Source organism: Lathamus discolor, chromosome Z, assembly GCF_037157495.1.
Source record: "Lathamus discolor isolate bLatDis1 chromosome Z, bLatDis1.hap1, whole genome shotgun sequence".
Taxonomy (NCBI): Eukaryota; Metazoa; Chordata; class Aves; order Psittaciformes; family Psittacidae; genus Lathamus; species Lathamus discolor.
In genome coordinates this window covers 20,059,575-20,079,409 of record NC_088909.1, presented here as the reverse complement: position 1 = coordinate 20,079,409, position 19,835 = coordinate 20,059,575, and the positions used below count along the sequence as shown (strand labels likewise).

The 19,835-nt window shown below is 37.3% G+C and overlaps 1 protein-coding gene across 5 annotated transcripts in view; it reads left to right on the top strand.

The window, feature by feature from the left end:
* Positions 1 to 3,857: 3,857 nt before the first annotated feature.
* The window catches only part of SLC7A6 (solute carrier family 7 member 6), a 28,614-nt gene continuing 12,636 nt past the window's right edge, over positions 3,858 to 19,835 (top strand). The window contains exons 1-6 of one of the 5 annotated variants that reach the window (XM_065663402.1): positions 3,967 to 4,175; positions 4,756 to 4,833; positions 10,001 to 10,573; positions 13,591 to 13,716; positions 15,520 to 15,664; positions 17,336 to 17,459. In XM_065663402.1, the coding sequence (XP_065519474.1) occupies positions 4,169 to 4,175; positions 4,756 to 4,833; positions 10,001 to 10,573; positions 13,591 to 13,716; positions 15,520 to 15,664; positions 17,336 to 17,459 (1,053 nt within the window). In that variant the 5' untranslated portion in view covers positions 3,967 to 4,168. The other 4 variants (XM_065663406.1, XM_065663405.1, XM_065663403.1 and 1 more) reach the window with 4 other exon arrangements.

Below are 19,835 nucleotides of genomic sequence, written 5' to 3'. Positions count from 1 at the left end.
GTATGCACCAAGCAATCAAGCGCCAAGTGTGGAACAAAGGAGCAAAGTTCACAACACATATAAATAGACTGCTGAGAAATCAGTTCTGAAAATTCAGCAAAGCCAACCATAATTTTAATTTTAGGGCTGAATACCTTCTAATATTAGCAAAGAGTGGATTAGAAATTGGAATAACTGTGTTGGCAGACAAAAGACTAAATCCATTAATAGGGCTATGCTATTTACTGCAAAGGCAAATGAACTGGCAGTAAATCCTCATGTGCTTCCCTAATCTTCAAGGGAATTGTGTGGAAATCTCTATAGAAAAGCCTTTGGGTTTGAATTTTGGAAAACTTCACTTTTAAAGAGAGCCTAAATTTGCAGCAAATACAACTGCAGAATCCTGCAGAAGCTTGAAAGGTTTGGGAATAAAAGCTGTCCTTACATGTTCACCCAATAATTGTTCCCACCACTGTAAAGTACCGTGCTATTTTAAGTTCTTTGAATAAAATGGGTTGGAACTCCTTCATAAAAGGTACAAATTTATTTGTATTGTAAAAATATTTCAGGGTAACTCAGTAATTAGGAGAAAAGTAACAAGAGTGCACTAAAAGCAAAGATGTATCAGTGGGGTCAGCACTGACCAGCTCTACTGCAGCATGCTGAATTCAAAGTAGCTCTGCTAAGGAAGATCTGGTTGAATTTAAATTGCAAAGTTTGGACTCAGCATGATAAGACAAACAAAATGATGACATTGGCTTCAGCCCCTGTTAGCCTCTAGTAACTAGCTGCTTGGAAATAGGGTATCAATGTAACTACTGCCGACTACTAACCGAATCATCCAAACTTTCATGCTGCTGCTTTTAATCAGAGAGAGAGGTACCACAAGTATATTTTAAAAGGACTGACAAAAATATAGCAGAATCTGTAACAGGAAGGAGCTTTGCTGTCTTGAAGAAAGTCTGAGCAATCATATTAGAATGCCGAGAGTTGCGTAACCTTAAAAAACACCAACAGATGTCTTCAAACTGTCTCATCCAAAAGAAATTTATCTAAATACTCTGAAACTGAGTTACAAACACTGCCACTAAGGACTTCATAATCTAAGCATACCCACATAGTAAGTTGGGACCTGAAACACAAAAGCAATATTCTTAAGAATCTATTTTTTACAGCTGGAAATCCTCCTTATTTTATACATAATCACTTTCATTAGCCTTCAAAACAGACACAAAGAGCATTATCTTTGAAAATCCCTGCAGCTTTTTAAGTCTTGGTGAAAAAATTATTCTAACTCCTATGTTGTTTTCCAAGAAAAGTGAGCCAGTGATTCACCCAGTCTCATTAATAAATAGCCAGATCCTTATGAAGTTAATTCAACATAGCTAAGCAATTTATATCATCAAAGAGTAGAGTCTCAGAGTTGCATGATTTATTCGCCTAAAACATTGACTCAAACCATTTCTTTAAAAATAATTATAACTACAGGGATTATTTTTTCAAAATAAGCACCCAAAATTCACTGGTAAAAACAAGCTGTACTGCTCATTCTGCTTGTATAAAGAAGATTTCAGTAGCAAAACCAAAGCAAAATGAATACAGAAAGTTTGGGACATTCATCAAAATAATGCTGAAAAATTACTGGAGTCTGTTAACATGTATGTTAAGATTTAGATTTTTTTGTTGTTGTTTCTTTGCTCTCCTAGCAAAGTTTTACTGATAACATTTGAAACTTTGTCCGTACTGTAGACGATATCTATACCCACTTCTGTTTTGCAGCATGGATAGCACTGAATGAAAAAGAGCTTGTAATCATATGCAGCAAAGATACATATAAGCAAATAATAAACTTATATGAGAGTAGATGCCTGAGGCAGTGAAAAAGAAAAGGTACCTGAAGGGCAACAGAACCAGACAGGAAAAATAAAATTAGAAGATGGGATGTTGATGCTGATTTAACAGTTTGTCTTTTAAAAAACCCCAACCCTGAAGCAGAAAGAAGCCAAGTTTCCCATAAAAGAATGCTTAATGTTAATCTTCAGATTATTTAAATACGAGTGCTGTTGGACAAGATAGAGCCATCCCACACCTGCACATTTCAAAAGAAGCATGAAAGTGATACCAAAACTCACTCTGTGTAGAAAAATTACAAAAGGAACCAACATAAACCCTCAAACACATGGCTGGAAGCAATATCTCCATGCTAGTTAGTACAGTAAGTTCTATGTAGCAATCGTAGCAATGTGTACTACTTATATTATAAACAACACATGTTCAGTGCTGACCTTCAAGGAGCACAGTACATGCTCACTCTTCCATGAATTAAAGTCCATGAGCAACACATTCTTAGGGGACTTATGCAGCAGTGATAGGCTCAAATTCACCCTGCACACCAGAAGGAACTTGCTAACAAGCACAAAGCTGATGACTGAGCTTCAGATTCACTTAGATTTAACAGCAATTTTTACCTTGGCTCTGTCATGTTCTAGGACCATTTAATGAATATCCTGTGGATTTGGTTTCCTTAATCTGGTGCAAATTCAATTTTGGTTTGCTTAGGAGGATTTAATCTGTTTATTCTTAAAGTTTTTTGAGTTGAATTACATTTTCTACAATGACTGTAAGTGGAAAAGTTAGGGGGGGGAAAGAAAAAAGGAAAAAAACAGAAAAAAGAAAAAAGCAGAGGGCAAAACTCACAGACTTACCAAAACATAGTTTGACTTTGAACTAGAAGAGATGTGATCTTAACTGAATTAGCATCAGATAAAATCCCAGTGGAAACAGTATGTGTGAGACAGTTGCAAGTACCCATCTCCCTGAAAGATACTGTGTATTACAGAAAATGGAACACTACCAATATTTGTAACAATGACAAAACACTATTACCATCTAATTACTGCTTTCTGATTCTTATTATCTTTATAATGACAATCAGTTTAATATTGTAGAAATTTAAGTTATATTCTGGAGATGTCTTCTACTTTTTTATCTTCTACCAGTTCTGTATAACTGGTTTAAAAACAACTAAGTCATATATCAAGGGGGCAGTTAAGCTCACAAAAGAAGGCAGACAGGTTTTGTCTGCTGCTTTGCAACACTGTCGGTAGTTTTAGGTGGCAATGGATTTAGCATAGTTACCTCTACCTGTACTTGCACAAGACCTAAACCAACAAAAGGCACAGAGAGTTGGAACAAAGATAATTTAAGAGCTCAGATGACCAGGTTACTTCAGATTATGACCTGTAAATGGTGCTGTATAATTCGGAGATTAGGTCTAATGTAGTTCTCTCCTGTATGTACACCTGAAAAGTCAACTTCTAACAAAAATATACTTCATAACAGAATTTCTAAAGAAAAAAAATAATAAAAGCACCCACCCACACACCAAAAAAAAAGGAAAAAAAACCCAACCTACAACCCAACCAAAAAAAACCCAACAAACTTCATTGTTGACCAAGCACAATGTAAGGAATATCTGAAGATACAGAGGGCAGCAGTCACTTTGTATGCCGATTGCCTGTGACAGTGAAGGGAAAAAAACCATGCCTCGATATATCAAGCAACCTCTGGGAGAGGATGTGGTATGGCAATTAGAAGTGTAAACCTCGTGGCCACAGAACTGTACTCCACCGTCTTATTTGCTGGCACATCTGTGGGCATTACAGGTTGTAGTTCGCGTCTCCCTGCTCTTTTACAGCAGTGTAAATCTTTATTTGCCCCTGTTTCAGGAACAAACTCGCGCATACAGAGCACTGCGAGGCCTAGGTAAGCTGCCAAGGATAGAGCCTCCACAGCAAACGGTCGCGATTCCCCCCAGGCAAACGAGGGGGGGAGGCAACGTGCACGCCCGCTCCTCCTCCTCCTGCCGGGGAGGGCACGCCGCGGCGCGGCGCGGCGGGGCGGAGCTGCCGCCATGACGTTTCTCTGTGGCAACGAGTGAGCATCCTCAGAACACCAGCGGCGCTGCCGGCAGGAGGGGAGGTAACGTGGGCCGCCACAGCCGCCGGCCGCGCAGCTACAGCCGCCGGCGAGGTTCCGGAGACCGGCCCCGCGGCTGGGCGCGGTCCCTGTCCCACCTTGGGTCGGGTTGGCTTGCAGGGCGCGGCACGTCGTGCCCGGACGTTCCCATCGCGTTCCTCTGCAGCATCCGGCCAGCCTCGGCTGCCGGTGAGGGGTGGCAGTGCGACAAATGCCGTGTACATTTGATTTAATTCTGATTTTTTAAGGGTGCTTCAGGGAAGCCACCTGTGGGTGCCTCATCCTTGACAGCCCCGGGCGGGAAGCGGCTTCCCCTGCGCCTTATGCCCGAGGCGCGGGGCAAGCCGCTTCCCGCCCGGGGGTGTCCAGGAGGCGTAAAATATGCCTAAACCTTGCTTATTTTATAAGGAGAACAGGGTAACCGCATCTGTGGAGGGAGGAGCAGCCGCCTTGGCGTGAAACGAGCCCCATTCCTCCCTCCCGCGGCGCGACCCTGAGGGCCGGTCTCCTCAAGGCGTTCCCGCCTGTGACAGCCCGTCATGTCGCGCACATGTCGGCTTGAGGGAGGCTTTCTGGAGCCACGTGTTGTATTTAGTTTGGCAGCAGGCGGGTGATAAGGGTTGGTTCTCCGCTCGGCTTGTAACAGGATGTTTTCTGGTGGCGGGTGCGTGTAGTTATAACTGTTCTGTTAATTAGCTATTGCGGGGAGCTGAAGTGGATTTAGCAGTACCCTCAGGCGAGCATTCCTTTGCTTACTGGCATTTGATAGTGATCTTGGTTGTTTATGTGTTTTCTAAGTGACACGTATTAAATGCAGCATGGTTAGGTATAGCTCCAAGTTGCAGCTGAAGAGTACACATGGGTGTAGATTTGTAGGTAAGCATGTGCCTTCTGACATTGCTTTTCTCCTTTTTGAGAGGTTTCAGTTTCTGTGCCCCAGCATAAAAAATAATATGAAACATTTTCACAGTCTCTGTTGTCGACCCTTCTGCTTTTACCTGGGGCTTATTATATAAATTTAATCACACATACCTCTCACTGCAGCTGCTTCATGAATTCTCAGCCTTGCTTCTGTCTAAACCAAGACTTGTCTACCACAAAATCACCTGTTGTGAGCTTGTTTTTATTTTTTTCCTTGGAAATACAAATTACAAGTGTGAAGGTTATAGTGGCATGTTATTTTCCACTCTAGCTAGCACAGTTCCTAACTTTGAAGTGGCTTGGTTTGAAATCTAGGTTAATACTACTGAGGTGGATTTGTCTAGGATTAGTACTTCAGGAAATTTTGAAAGTTTCTGAGACATTGTAACTTAATATTTGTTTGTGAGCTGATTATAGGTCTTTCCCTCATTGAATGTTCATAGCTTTATTTAGGATTTGTATAAGCATGTGGGTAGTATGTGCATTTGCTGAACGTCTCTTGTGCAGCTGTGTCACGGGTATTCTCTTTCATACCTTTTTATATAATAAACATATCTTGTCCTTTAAAAAAAAATATTGATGTTACAACCAATTCTATTTTATCAGTTTGTTTTTTATTGCTCTAAAGATAGCTGTGAGCCCAAAAGACTTGCTTGAACAGATTAGATCTTTACATTACATCCTGTCTGCTAACTGTGTGTATAGTGGAGAAGTGATTCTTGTCTCGCCAGAAACAAGAAAAAAACAGACTAGACAAACTCTTAAGTCTTTCCTACTTCAGTGTTCAGACTGTTAGGTGCCTAAATATATACACTGCAAGGAGTAGGCATTTCTGGGACTTAACAACCTTTGCTCTGTTGGTGCTTAACTCCCTGAAGACTTTCATGCTGTTTGCCTGTGTAGGGCAATCTTGACTCTTACCCAAAGGGCCAATCTTTGTGTTCAAAAATAGGAGTTTTACAGCTGGTATATGTGAATATGAGTCAAAGTATATATGTAGTGCTATGTTACAAGAGGTGTTTTATGCAAGGCAACCACCTAAGACATAGGCAAGAACACTGGAAATCTTTGCTAATGAGCAGGTACTGTATAAGAGTACAACAAAATATAGTAAGCTTTCAGCAGTTTGGTATTTCTCATTGGTCATTAACCCACTTGCAGGTTCACCTCAAGTTGAACAAATGACAGGTCAGCTGCTGTCCTGCTGGGGAAGAGAGGATCTTGGCAGATGGTTCCTCTTTCTCCTCTCTTAGAGGAGAGCCACCCTGTAACCACAATGTTAGTGCTTTGCTAACTCTGCATTAGTCTTTATTAACTCATTTGGTACATGGCCAAAGTGTGATAGGCCTTATCAGCATGTATATTTTTGGTGAGACAATGAAGTGATCTTAATTTGAGGTCACTGTCCTGATTTCATATCAAAGATTTCTGTATGAGCAACAGTGTCATTTCAGTAAGAAAATCTTACACGTACTAGCAAAAAGATTCCCCACAACTGCAATGATCAGAAAAAAAAAAAAAAAAAGGTGTAAAACTTGTATTGCACCAAGGGTGAGCAATGAGGAAATCCATGTGTTAGGTTATGTGAGGGCATAAGCCTGCATTAGCCGCAGCAGTCCTGTGGCAAGGCATTGACAACATTAGAAATCATTCTAAATTACATTAACTGCAGTATTGCGGGGTTGTTGTGTGTTAGAAAATATATGCTATTTGTCTCTGATTCTTCTCTTCCAAGCCTCTTTTGTGTTTCCAAAGGACATTCTGTCTGAACAATGTATTTTAATATATGTGTTTTTTCCCTCTATATTGCTAACCTTGACATAGCTTCAGTTTTCTCTGGTCTTGTCTCTTTTTTCCTTTGTAGGTGGGGTTTTTTGTTTTCTCTTTTAGGTGGTGGTGGGTTTTTTTTGGGTTTTTTTTTTTCTTTTTTTTGCTTGTTTTTTTTCAGTTGGTCAAAGCTGCTGACTTTAGTTCCAGTTAAGATTAAGTGAAGTGTTTGTAGGAAAAAAATGCCAATAGTTTGTTTCTATCATAGAGGTGGTGTGACAAAACACACAGCTTGGGCAGATAAGCAGTTCCTGCCCTGAAGGCATTAAGGGTATAAAACAAACAAAGTTAGAGATGAGAATGAAGTGCCAAATCTTGAGTGAGCTGTTGCACAGCCTTCATGCAAATCCTAGTTATCAGCAGATCCCTGAGATTTGGAAAAACAAAAGCAGACTCGAGGAGGAAGAAAGAATATTGGGAGACAAAACAATCTAGGTTGAGCAATACTGTGGTGTTTTTTTCCCCGGGTAGAGTAGGGCAAGAAGCATTCAAAGTCATCAGTGACAATACAGAGCTACAGTCACGTGCTGGTGATTGAGGTGGAGGCATTTGAACAGTGACAGGGTCTGTAGTTATAGGTAATTGAATGTAACTCTGAACTTCAGACCATGAGCTATATCACGTTGATTCTTAGTGCAAAACTGCCTGTGTGTAAACACATCAGATTTGATTTGAATGATCCGATTGATTTGAATCAAATAATGAAAATATCTGAGTATTCAAAGTAATAATGTTTCTGCAACTGAGCAAGTCATTCTTTGAAAAGTGTTGTAGGAAGAAATGGTGGTGTGTTTTGATGCTGACTGGCAAATAAGTACCACTCAGGAGAAAATGAACTCTATTTCGGCTGTGAGGAGCATGAAATCATAAAGCTGTATAGCTACCACGAAAATGATATTTTACATCCATGAGTCAATTCTCAACATATTACTCAGTTTTGTTTTTTAGCTGGAAGGGCCAAGAATGAACATGCTTTTTGAAATACATGTGCAAATAATGTCCTGTCCGAGTCAAAAATGAAAAGACTCAATTTGGAGTTGAATTTATGAGTCACATACATCCACTTTTTTCAGTCAAATTAGTCATGAAGACATCTGCTTTGATTAGTTGTCTTGCAGTTTTACACATCTATGCTTTCTCATGACTGCATCATATTTTGCAGTTGATTAGTGTAACAATTTATATTCAGTTACACAGGAATAACTGAACTTTCTCTTGTAAGGCAAACCAAATAATCTTACAAGTTCATAAGCCACATGCCTTTTTGAAGACTTAATTCTTCTAAACCAATAACAGGAAATCAACCAGTATGTTGTTGCAAATGAATTTCGGACGAGATAGATGTAAGAGTTAGTAACAAGGAGAACCGGTAACAAGGTGGTGACATGAATTTGCTTGTCTTCCATTGCAGTTTTGAGCACAGTTATCTGTAAAAACTGTGTGGATGCCTCTCCCTTAATTAGTTTAATTTTGTCAGAGATGCTTCATAATAACAGTAAAGTTTTAAAGTTCTGAAACAGCAGATTTAATTTATGGAAGTTTGAAAATTTTTAATCTAATTAAAAGCATGAAATTTGCTTGCTCTTATGTGTGACACTAGATAAGATGTTGACTCATGTACCAGTGATAAAATACGTATTTAGTAATCAACCACCTTTAAACTGTTTTTTAAATATCGAGGGAAAGAAAGGCATCCCACTAAACAGATTGAGGATCTCATTTTACGTTATTTAATAGAACACAGCCTCCATTTTAATGTGGAAAAAGCTAGAAGATTCACGAGTTGGAAATGAATGATGTAATGTGTTTCAGTAAATGATGCGTACTCTATTTCCATGTAAGTTACTTTTTTATAGATTGAAAATAATCTTTAGTATTTTCATTTCTTCAAAGGTTCAGGGGTGTCAGGTCAGATTTTCTATACTGCACTATAAGGTGTTGCTTTATGGTAGAGTATGATTACAAAGAGTTCCCAGCAGAAAGGAGTGCCTCTGCATGAGCAGAATTTTGTGTATTCATATATTACTAGATGCATTGATACATCTGTAGCTTGACTGGTTGCATGCTGCCGTTTCAAAGTCCCCATACTCAGGGTTGTTGTTCCCTTAGTTGGTAAGTTTATTGTTGGAATAACAAGACCTTTTGTAAAATTAATGCTACCCCAAAAAACTATTTCTTTTTTTCTTTCCTTCCCAGCCCACCCCCCTGCCCCCCCCCCGGTCAGCTGCATTATTCTAACTGATATTTCTGTCTACACCAAGTTGCTAAAGAATACACTGAGGGTTTAGTGAGAGGCAGGGCAAATGACTCATGGTGCATCCTGGTAGGTATTTTGGTCCTGTTCTTTAAGCAGCTCATAGTAAGCAAAGCTGCAATTTAAGCTGGTTCCCGTACAAGACTGTTCCATGAATTGATTATTTCTTACTTGACTGTATAGAAAATGGGCCTTATTCAGGATTGCAGCTAGTTGTCAGTATATTTTTGTGCTAATAAATGTCATTAAGCAGTTAACTTGCTTTTGGAAGGCATGGGAGAATTTCCTCACTCTTCTCTAACTGGTCAATTCTGGAGATGAGGAAAAAGTTTATTTAATTTCTTTGTTCTTAAATACTGTTAAATACAGTTGCTAATGGAGGAATTTGGGTTTAAACTACTGTGGGTTCTTTTCACATGCAGTCTGTACTCTTAGAGAACTCCAAGAAGTGGGAACTGGGAACAGTTTTGGGGAGGGAGCAAGCTATAGAATCAGTTAAAAGTCAAGAGCTGAATCAAGGGAATTCTTCACATTGCCCTTAGTGAGAGCCTACACTGCATTAACAGCATGCACAACCCTGTTACTAGATCACTCATAACTTACACATATAAGTACAATAATTTGATTAATTTTTAGTACTGCAGTAGATCTATGTTAATACTTAAAACTACCAACTTGGTTTTACAATGCTTGCTTTTCTGTATCACCTCTCTTTGCTTCCATCTATTCTTTCTTGCTTATCAACACTGGAATCCCTTAATACTGCCCTTCCTGTGGTTTTGTTTGCCCGGGTGGTTTGTTTCATTTTGTTTTTTTCCCCAAAGGTACAAGTTCCTTTCTGAGTTTAAGTTACATTGGAATTTGCCTCTTGCTCCGTATGTGTTGGTTTTTCTGTTTAACTATGCATGAATTTACCATTGTGTAGGAACACATATAAAACAACCTTTTTAAACCATAGGGTAAAGAGATGTAAAGAAGACTTGGCAAGAAAGTCCTGGGATAAAAAAATGTTATAATTTAGCTGTCTGTGTTTTGTTTTAGATTGGGATTTGGAGTCGTGGAGGATTCACGTTTTTTCCAGAATGGGAGAAAGGACAGATTGTACAAAGTCACGTAGTTCACTGGCTGAATACAGCCCAGTAAATAAATCAGACAGGACAGATCCAAGCAACTGCTGTGAAATGCAGGATGGAAACCAAAATACAATGCAACTGAAGAAAGAAATATCTTTGATAAATGGGATAAGCCTTATAGTAGGCAACATGATTGGTTCAGGTATCTTTGTCTCTCCCAAAGGAGTTCTCATCTACAGCAAATCTTATGGATTGTCTCTAGTAATTTGGGCAATTGGAGGGATTTTTTCAGTCTTTGGAGCTCTGTGCTATGCTGAACTTGGAACCACTATTACGAAGTCTGGAGCCAGCTATGCATATATCTTGGAATCTTTTGGGAGCTTCATTGCTTTTATTCGTTTATGGACCTCACTCCTCATTGTTGAACCAACTAGCCAGGCAATTATTGCCATCACCTTTGCTAACTACATAGTTCAGCCTTTCTTCCCTTCTTGTGATCCTCCATATTTGGCTTGCCGTCTCATAGCAGCTGCTTGTGAATGTAAGTATTTCCTGAAATTTACTGTGGTAACTTTTTTTATCCAGTGTTAAGTTTTATTAAAGCAAATCCTACCCAGTCTCAGAGTTGCTGCATACCGAACCTGCAATGGTTTGACTTACAGTGGGAAAAGAAGAATTTCCAGCACATGAATTACTTGCAGGTATTCAGTCAATGAATTATCATTTTCTCATTCAGAAGCAGAACAAGGTATTTAACGCTTTCAAGTTTACTTACATGGCAAAAATGGGGAAAAATGTTTGTTTTCCCTCAAAGGTATATTCAGTCAAACCTGAAGGTCCTCTTGGTCTGGTCTAAGAGTTGCTGTAGAATAGCTCTTGTGCTATAAATTCTGGTGTAAAATGTTTTACAATAGCCTCTCAATATAGACATACGTAAATACTTAATGTGGTAGGATTTCAAAAGATCATTTATTCAGGATTATTCCTAATGCTTATGATTAACTGTACCTGTTGTAAAGATGTTTTGAAAAGCAGCATTTTGTGTGCACATAAAACATTGAAATGTTTCTAATCAGCCAGCACTGTTAGTCAGTATAGAGGGACAATGTCCACCTGCTTCAAATGAGGACTGTTCTGCTGTATCAAAAGCATGAAACTGTATGATTGCACTGTGTGTGTCTTATTTAATTTTAGGTATTTCCTATTAAAAGTACTTATGTACGTATTTTACATATCCGGTGTGGATGTAGAAAGACAATGTGATGTCTTCTACACATGCTGCTCAGAGAGGGGATTTAGCACCATTCTCTTTAGTGGAGACATGTAATGGCAAGATTACTATCATATAGGTGGAACAACTTTCTTTAACAGTCCGTTTTACGGTTTAACTGCTTGTTCTGTCCTCCTGTAGTTGTTAGTGCTGAAACTCACCCCTACTTTACAACTTCATTTAGCTGTTCTGTTAAGGCCTGTGCTTCTCCCTGACCTGACAGGATTTGTGTGTCAAATCTTTAGCTCTAAATATGATTAGTAATTTATTAATTAAGTTGCTGGGAGTGGAAGGCTGAACACTGGTTAAGTTACAGATCGTATGTGAGAATTGGTGGGTTTGTTGTGGGGTTTCTTTTTGTTCTTTTTTAAACTGTAGCAATAACAATACTAGATCTAATCTGAGATCGGTGTTACTGATAAATAATGCTGTATAAGACTCATTTTGGCAATGGGGGCGGCATCTTGTGCTGCAGAACTAGGCAGTTTACTAAAGTTCTCAGAGACTTTAAGTAGCTAAACAATAATTAAGTTGAGGAAAACAAGAGAGAATAATTGAAAGGAAAGAGGGAGGAGATGTGGCTTATTCAGTTTCTTAATGATAAGGTTTTTTAGATACCAGACACAAAGTAGCATTTAATCGGAAGAAGAGACAGACCAAGCCCTGACTCACTAAAATAAGGAGTTAATAGTTACTTGTAATGAAAGCTGCTTTAAAAAGAAACAAACAAACAAACAGGCCGAAATAAACTCTGTGAGCAAATACACCATAGATATTACTGATCATGAAAACTGAATAGCAGAGACCAAGCAGGGTTGTTGTTTTTCCTGAGAGCTGTTTGGCAGCTGCGGCAGTCCTGACTTGAAATTTGATGCAACTGTTTTTTTCCCTTCATCATGCCAAGCTCAGTGGAATCTCATTCAGCTATTCCACTTGTCTGGACTGTCTGGTATAACAGTGCCATACTTTTGAAATCATAACCTTTCTTTTGTTATCTTTTATAAATTATTACTTTTCTATTTGGTAACTGTGCTAAGTACCTTTTTATCTTAATAGTATCACATTAATCTTGGATTATGGGAAAGGAAATGATTTATCACATCTTTTCATTTACTCTTGATTGCCACTTCCTTTACTCCTTAAACAATCAAGTTTAGTTTTCATTTACATGCGTATTTAAAATACATAATGCAAGAAAACTGTTTGGAGATAAAAAGTACAGTAGAAAATAACCACTGTTTTTCTAGCTAGAGAAAAACCTGAGATTTGGGGGTAACACTTAAACTTCCTGGTAAGAATGAATAATGTAATTATAATCTGGATAAGAAATACATGTATTTTGTTCAGTAAAGAAAACTGAAGATAGTGAATCATATTCCGTATTTAGCATTTGAGTTCAGGCAGAGGTTGGCTGGCTCTCTATTAGAGGAAAAAGTAAAAAATGCGAAAGCAAAATGTTGAAAGCCACGAGAACAACGTATTTAAACAATAGTTTGAAAAGTGTTTATTGGGGAAGTTGATCATGTGAGTAAGTTTAGTCAGCCACTGTTACTAAAATATTTGTGAAATCTGTTGAAATGAGTCTAATTTGAAGTTTCATTACAATCTTGTGAAATAGGTCTTGACGCTAATTTATTTTGGGATACAGGGAGAAATACACTCAGGATAGTCATTACTTACTACCAGGTCTTAAAAATACAGATTAATATCGCATTAGCTGTAATGTTATTTGGTCAGATCTGTTTTAACTTCACTTAGTAATGCAGTTTAATGCAACTGGAAAAGATTATTGAATTGCCTGTGACCATATTCAGTATTGCAAAAACTCTATGGATGTTGAACTCAGCCTAACAAGGGAGGATAAAAAAACTTTCTTAAACACTATTCTGCTTGCCTAAAGGAATTTCTAGGTAATCTTTAATTTATCAGAACAATATTGATATATAAATATTAATTATTTCATTCAGTGGTTTCTTTAGCTTCAAGATAGTTGCAGGGTGCAGCTGATGAGGGGTAGTGTTAAGAAAATGAGCGTATAATCAGGGAAAGGGAAGTTCTTCCATCTTTTGAAACATTAGGTTTAGAACATCTGTTTCCTGCTGTTTTGTTTAAAAAAGTGTTTTCAGTACTAGTGTGTGTTTTGCTGAATTTAACCTAAGTGTTAGTATAACCTGTAAGTGCATATTTAGATTGCAATTTAAAATCTTCGAATAATGAATTAAACCAAATGTTGTTCAAATAGTGTTTTAATTTCTCTTTCTTTTTTTTTTCCCTCCTCCCCTTCACAGGTCTTCTAACATTTATAAATTGTGCCTACGTTAAATGGGGAACACGAGTACAGGATATATTTACTTATGCTAAAGTTACTGCTCTTATTGTCATCATCATAACTGGACTTGTTAAAATATGCCAGGGTAAGCTTATAAAATTAAAGCAAAGGTTTGTATTTATCAGTTTAACTGGGTAGCTAAAGGCTGTAAAATACCTCTGTATGTGTTCTTAAACGCCTTGGTAAAGCATAATATAGCCACTTTGAAAACACCAGTAATACCAATGTTAGGCATTATCATGATGTTATATCATGAGAAGCTATCCTATCTCAGTTGACTTTGAACTGGGTAAAAGAAGGTAACTGATTGCTCAGCAGTGTTGCGGAATTTACAGCCTGCAGTATAGAATAATAAAGGAAATGAAAACAGCAAAATACAGAGCTAGCAAAATACAGTGGGAGCAGAGAAAGCTGTAGATTTCTCTAGGGAACATACTGCTTTACAATGAGATCAACTGATTTTTATTTTTTTTTCGCTCAAAATGAATTTTGTGCAAGTCTGAAAGTGACTAAATTAAAGCAAAAATAAATCTGTAAGAACATGCTGATAGGTCTGTGAAACCTCAGCTCTTTTTCGTTCATATCCTGAGTTCTCTTACAGCTGTTGAAAATTAGAAAGTTGTTGGGGTTTTGGATTTTTTAAAATATATTTTATTTTTAATTTGTGTGTGTGTTTGCAATAAGCATTAAAGTTAGAGGAATTCTGAATTTAGTTTTGTTATTATCCCTTGCTTTAGGGAGAATTTATTGGTGTGTTAGCTTAAAAAAATTACCCTGCTTTCAAAGCTGCCATAAAGGTCTTTCCTGGCAGTTTGTGTCCTTTGTTCTAACCAGTTATTGTTGAAAGTCCATGAGCAAGATAATTATTCTGAATGGAACAAGAATATGTAAGCAGCATGCTAGGGTGCTTAATCCTTAGCACATCTGTCCATCCCTTGTTTTGTAGATACTGAGCTTGTTCACTACTGATTTCCTTGACATTGTCTCCCTTCTCTGTTTTTAACTCAGCAGTCACTCTGCCTATGTCTGTGCAATAGCACATGTCTGGTGAGGATAAAAAGTGGGGAAGAGAAACAAGTGAAAATATTCTAGAGGCCTGAAATACTCCCCTGGCTCGTTTTGATGAAGTCTAAACATTTCAGGATGCACAGTACAGGGCACGTTTTGGAATTACATAGTAGCTCACCTTTCTCTATTGGGTGGTTTTGTTCCCATGTGCCTGTATGTGTAAATTAGTCTGAGTATATAAAAAATGCTATTGATGAGTTTGTCTTGACGTGCTTGAAGTCAAAAGATGGCACAAGTTCTCACAAATGCTGGTGCAAAACACCCATGCACTTTTTCTTTTAGCTTGGGAAAATTTGATCATGTAATAATAATATTTTATATTCTGTTAACTGCTCTTGGTTTTCTATTTTTCAAAGGTGAAACTTAAAAATCTGTTTAGTTACTGGGTTTTTTTGTTGTTATCCAAAATTAACTGTAAAATTTGTTTTCTGAACAGGCTAAATGATTGAAAACTTAGAAGTATGTAGAAGGACAGAGTAGATTGTAAATATGTATGTTATATAAAATACCCTTAGCCTGAGACATTGCCGGTTGTTTGTAGCTTAGTCTGTACTTAATGTTCATGAACTTATTGTGCCATTATGGACAAAGCGTTTAATTATAGAACAGTATCATCCACAGAGCATAATTTTTAGTAGTTTAAATGCCATGCTTATTGTCATGGCTGACACACAGAGTAGAACTGGAAAAAGAGTTTAAAAAGCACTTTGAAGGAATTAGTATTTCTAAGTTTTTTTTGTATTTGTGTGCCAAAATGAAGAAAAAAAATTACTAGCTTATTTTATTATCCTGTACCTCACCTCATCTTTTCCACACACAGGACATTCATCGCACTTTGAGAACTCCTTTGAGGGATCCTCTTTTGATATTGGAGATATTTCCCTTGCACTCTACTCTGCCTTGTTCTCTTACTCTGGTTGGGATACACTCAATTTTGTAACAGAGGAAATAAAAAACCCAGAAAGGTAAGTGATTTGAGCTTTCTAAACCTGAATAGTTCCCAAGTTGCTTGTTTTGTGGCTGTTCTGAGCTTATACAGAAATGAGTGGAACTGTGTACTTGAAAAGGCTGTGAACAGCTATTAGTGAAGATTCGTTAGTTTTAAATGCCATTAAAAAGACGGCAGGGGCGGGGGGAAGGTAAGAACATCTGCTATTTATAGGCATCGTTCTTATAACAGTTCAAGCTGATGAAGTGAACTTCAGATTTCAGCTTTCTATGTTGTCTGTTCTTGGGAATAATGAGATGTTCCAGACTTATATAAAATTAATTCAAGAATTAAATGTTTTTTATAGTCACTTGATTCATAGTACCCTCATGCTTGTCCAGTCAAAAGTTACAATCCACAAATCAAATTTGAAATAGGCCCTTGGCTTTAATCTTGGGTGATTCAAAGTCCTTAAAATGCCATTTCAGCTTTTTGCTACATTATATAACATTTCCGAGTTAATTTCTAAGTGCTTTTCTAATTCCATTTCTTCTCTTCACTGAGGTTCACAGGTCTCTTACTGTGAGTGTACAACCTGGAAGCAGAGTCAGAACTCCCAGTTACTAATTTACTGATTTATAGGGTGGGGGTGTTGTTATGCGTGTTTGTTTTTCAGCTTCTGCAGCATCAGACAGCCCCAGCTAGAGTTTTGGGTCTCTTGAAAATTTTGAGGAAACTTCCAAAGTGCATTTCATTTTTCTGCTTTGTTAGTTTTTTATTGTTACTGAATACCATGTTCATGGCAAATGCTCATCCATGTCACCACCCTGTGTTTGATTTCAAACTGGGCAAATGTGAGAGTAACAATCTCAGTTCTGCTTCCACTTTTGGGACATTTGAATATTCCTGTGAGCTTTGGGGAAAAATAAGGCTGAGAAAAGCCAAAGCCTAAAATTGAAAGTTTGATTCTGGTCTGCAGTTTATCCCTGTGTAGCTGCAGACTCAGGGCTGTGAGTTTATCTCTGTTTTGAATTAAATCATACCTGTTTAGATCTAGAGGTTTTCATGTTACTCTAGACTTCTTTTGCGCTACTTTCTAGATGTGTTTGCTAGTAAGGAGCACCACATCTTGAGATTCACAGTTGTGTAGCAATTTTGGATCTTCCCTCTGCATCTCCGTTTTCTGCAGTTGCACCACCCAGTTTTCTGCAGTGAGTATAGAGGAGAAAACTGGGGTTTTGGTTTGGTTTAGTTGATCTCCCTGCATCATTTGTAGAAGTAGGTGCTAGAAGAACAGCAGCATTCCTTAAGGAGAATAAATGCAGTGGCTCATAGCTCTGCCCTTTGTGTTCTAGTTGTGGTAATTAACATGGCCAGTAGGAAATAATTTAAAGCATGTAAATTTGAAGGCTGTTATGGGTCTGGAAACTCTTGAGGTGCTTGATGAGCACTTGAACAGAATCTATTTTTAGGCTTAATTTAGGTTTTAAGTTATTGCAAAATTTTAGCTTTCTTTCCCAGTATTATACATTAGAATTTCTAGTTTTAAAAGAAATAAAACTCTGCCAGAGATAACCTATTTTGAAATCTTCATTCCGTCTTTATTTTTTTTTTTAATCTCTAAGGTAAAGAATTTAAATAATTGTATTCTGTTACTAATGGATTTTTTCCCCTGGGTTGTGGGTTTGGTTTTGTTTTTATCTTACAGGAACCTGCCACTGGCTATTGCAGTGTCTATGCCAATTGTGACTGTTATCTATATTATGACCAATATAGCTTACTATACAGTTCTGGATGTTGAAGCCGTTCTTTCCAGTGATGCTGTGGCAGTGGTAAGACTTTTCGCTTTTTAGGGATGCATTTTATTTTGAGGAACAAACCAGGAAAAATCCCTTTTTTCCTGATTACAGGAGGACAAAACAGCTCATCATGAATAATACAATCTTTCATAGAAAAGCAGTGAATGAAACATATAACAATAATATATTAACAGATTTAGTAAAACAAGCACAGATACATCTTGTTGGTGTATTTTGCAGAGATGCTAATTGAACTTGTGCATGTTGAGCTGATTGTAAGTTAGACTCATTAGTACATAATTGTTTATGTTGCAGTGTTTAGCAAGCTGGAGCAGTAAGCAGAACAGTTGCACTGAGCTGAATTCTGTTGAGCTAATAATTGGTACAATGCATATGTGCACATGGATGTGTTAAAGTTTATCTCCTTTTAGCTTAAATCACTGTCTACTTAACAGTGTATTCTAATAACTTTTAATATTAAGAGTCATTATTATATGGGTGGAAATCTGAATCCAGTTCACATATATAAGCTTAAAGTAAAAGCTGGTCAAGACATGTATTAAACTTAAAGCTAATTATTAAGCAGAAATGAAGGGGTTTATTGCCCTGTAGCTAGTGAGTTAATTGGGTAGTTCTGATTATTGTGTCCTTTAGAGATGAGACTTGGAAAGTTTAATCTTCTGGTTATTTAATTTTGAGGAAAAAAATAGCTTTCCTCCGTTTTACATTCCTAACTGGCTTCCAAAATATAAGTAGTTAGACAATGGACAGAAAGTTTTAAATACATCAAATAAAGGAAGTATTCACTCTGTTCCCACAGAGTATTATTATGATTAAAAAACATGGCGTAGCAATCAGCAAACTCTTGTTGCAGATTTTAGGCAGATGGTTCTGCAAAAGCACTTATTTGAATTTCTTTCGTACTTGACAAATATTTATATTTGATGTAAGATTTCAAAATGTGGGCTATATCTTGTTATTTCAAATGTAATTATGTAGATGTTTATTTCAAAATGTATTGAAATAAACTTTAATTCTTTGCCTCTTTTTAGCTAGAATATGGGAATACAAAGTTGTCATAAAATATATGTGAAAAACTTGATAAAATACTTCAGAAGAAAACAAAGCAAGAAAAGGACAGAATATTTGATTTTGAATAAGCATATGCTCTAAGGGTTAATAAAATCTCCAGGAATATTTATTTCTGTTGTTGGCTACAGTATCCCATATAAAGTACCTTCCAGTGACTGTTAATGGAATTTTTAATTCTTGTCTATAATTAATTAATCTAGACAAAACCAAAAGCCAATACACAATCCACTGTCCATAGTGACTTCTGTAAAGCAACATGCTATTGCTTTTTCTAACAAAGACTTGGAAAATACATTCCTTTGACAGCAATGAAATTATTCTCCTATCCAGCCTATCTCCTCAGAGTATTCTGTGCCTACTCTACTACTCCTGCCCTTTGTCATCACAGAGGTTTATACAGCCATGTGGCAGATGGGATCAGGAAAACTGATCCACCCTGTGAGGTGGGGGGAATGATTCACTGTGGGCCTGTCCAATTTATGTTACTGTACACAGCAAGTGGTAGCACTGCAGCAACAACTGGTGGCCAGATGAAGGAGGGATGTCAGATGCCTGAACCTTACTACACATGTGAAACCCAGACCTAAATGTTTATTATTTTATGTACACTTCATTTAGTTGTTTTTTGACATTGATTTTGACCTAAAGTGAGTATATATTTGTTTTTGTTTGTGTGTATGCATTTATGTATAGACACATGCTGTGTAATTTTACATTATATAGTAATACTCAGAACTGGTTAGGTCATATCTTCCTCTCTAGTATGGGATGCATCTAGATACCGAGGAGGAAAAAGGAAGACTTAAGAATTTATATGAAGTCTTTGGTCAGTCTAATTACATGTAGAGATATTTGGTGATCAGGATAAGAATGAAAAAATATGGGGTTTTTTCTAAAGTTATTAGGGGATTTGCTTCTTGTGCTTGTTTTAATGCAACTTAAACAAGTGAATTGCTTTGAAAGTCTAGAACTGTGCTTTTTCAATAGATTTCAGGATTGCCAAATACTTGCACTACTGTTCTATCTAAAGGCATTTTTGCTGGGGTGTCTCATCAGCTGGCAAACAATGGTCTTCTGATTATCACTACTTATATTTCTTTTAGAATGATAAGGTGAAAGTGCAGCTTAAGTTTAATATTTTACACGACACATTAAAGATTCCTTTTCATTGCTGATGTGAATTTAATTATCCAGTTTTATGAAGACAACTTTAAGCTTGATCTATCAGTACATTAGCAAGTAGTGTGGACTTCTGATAGGATGTCTGTAGAGCAGAACAGTTGATGCTCAGGATGTAACACATGCACTACACATACG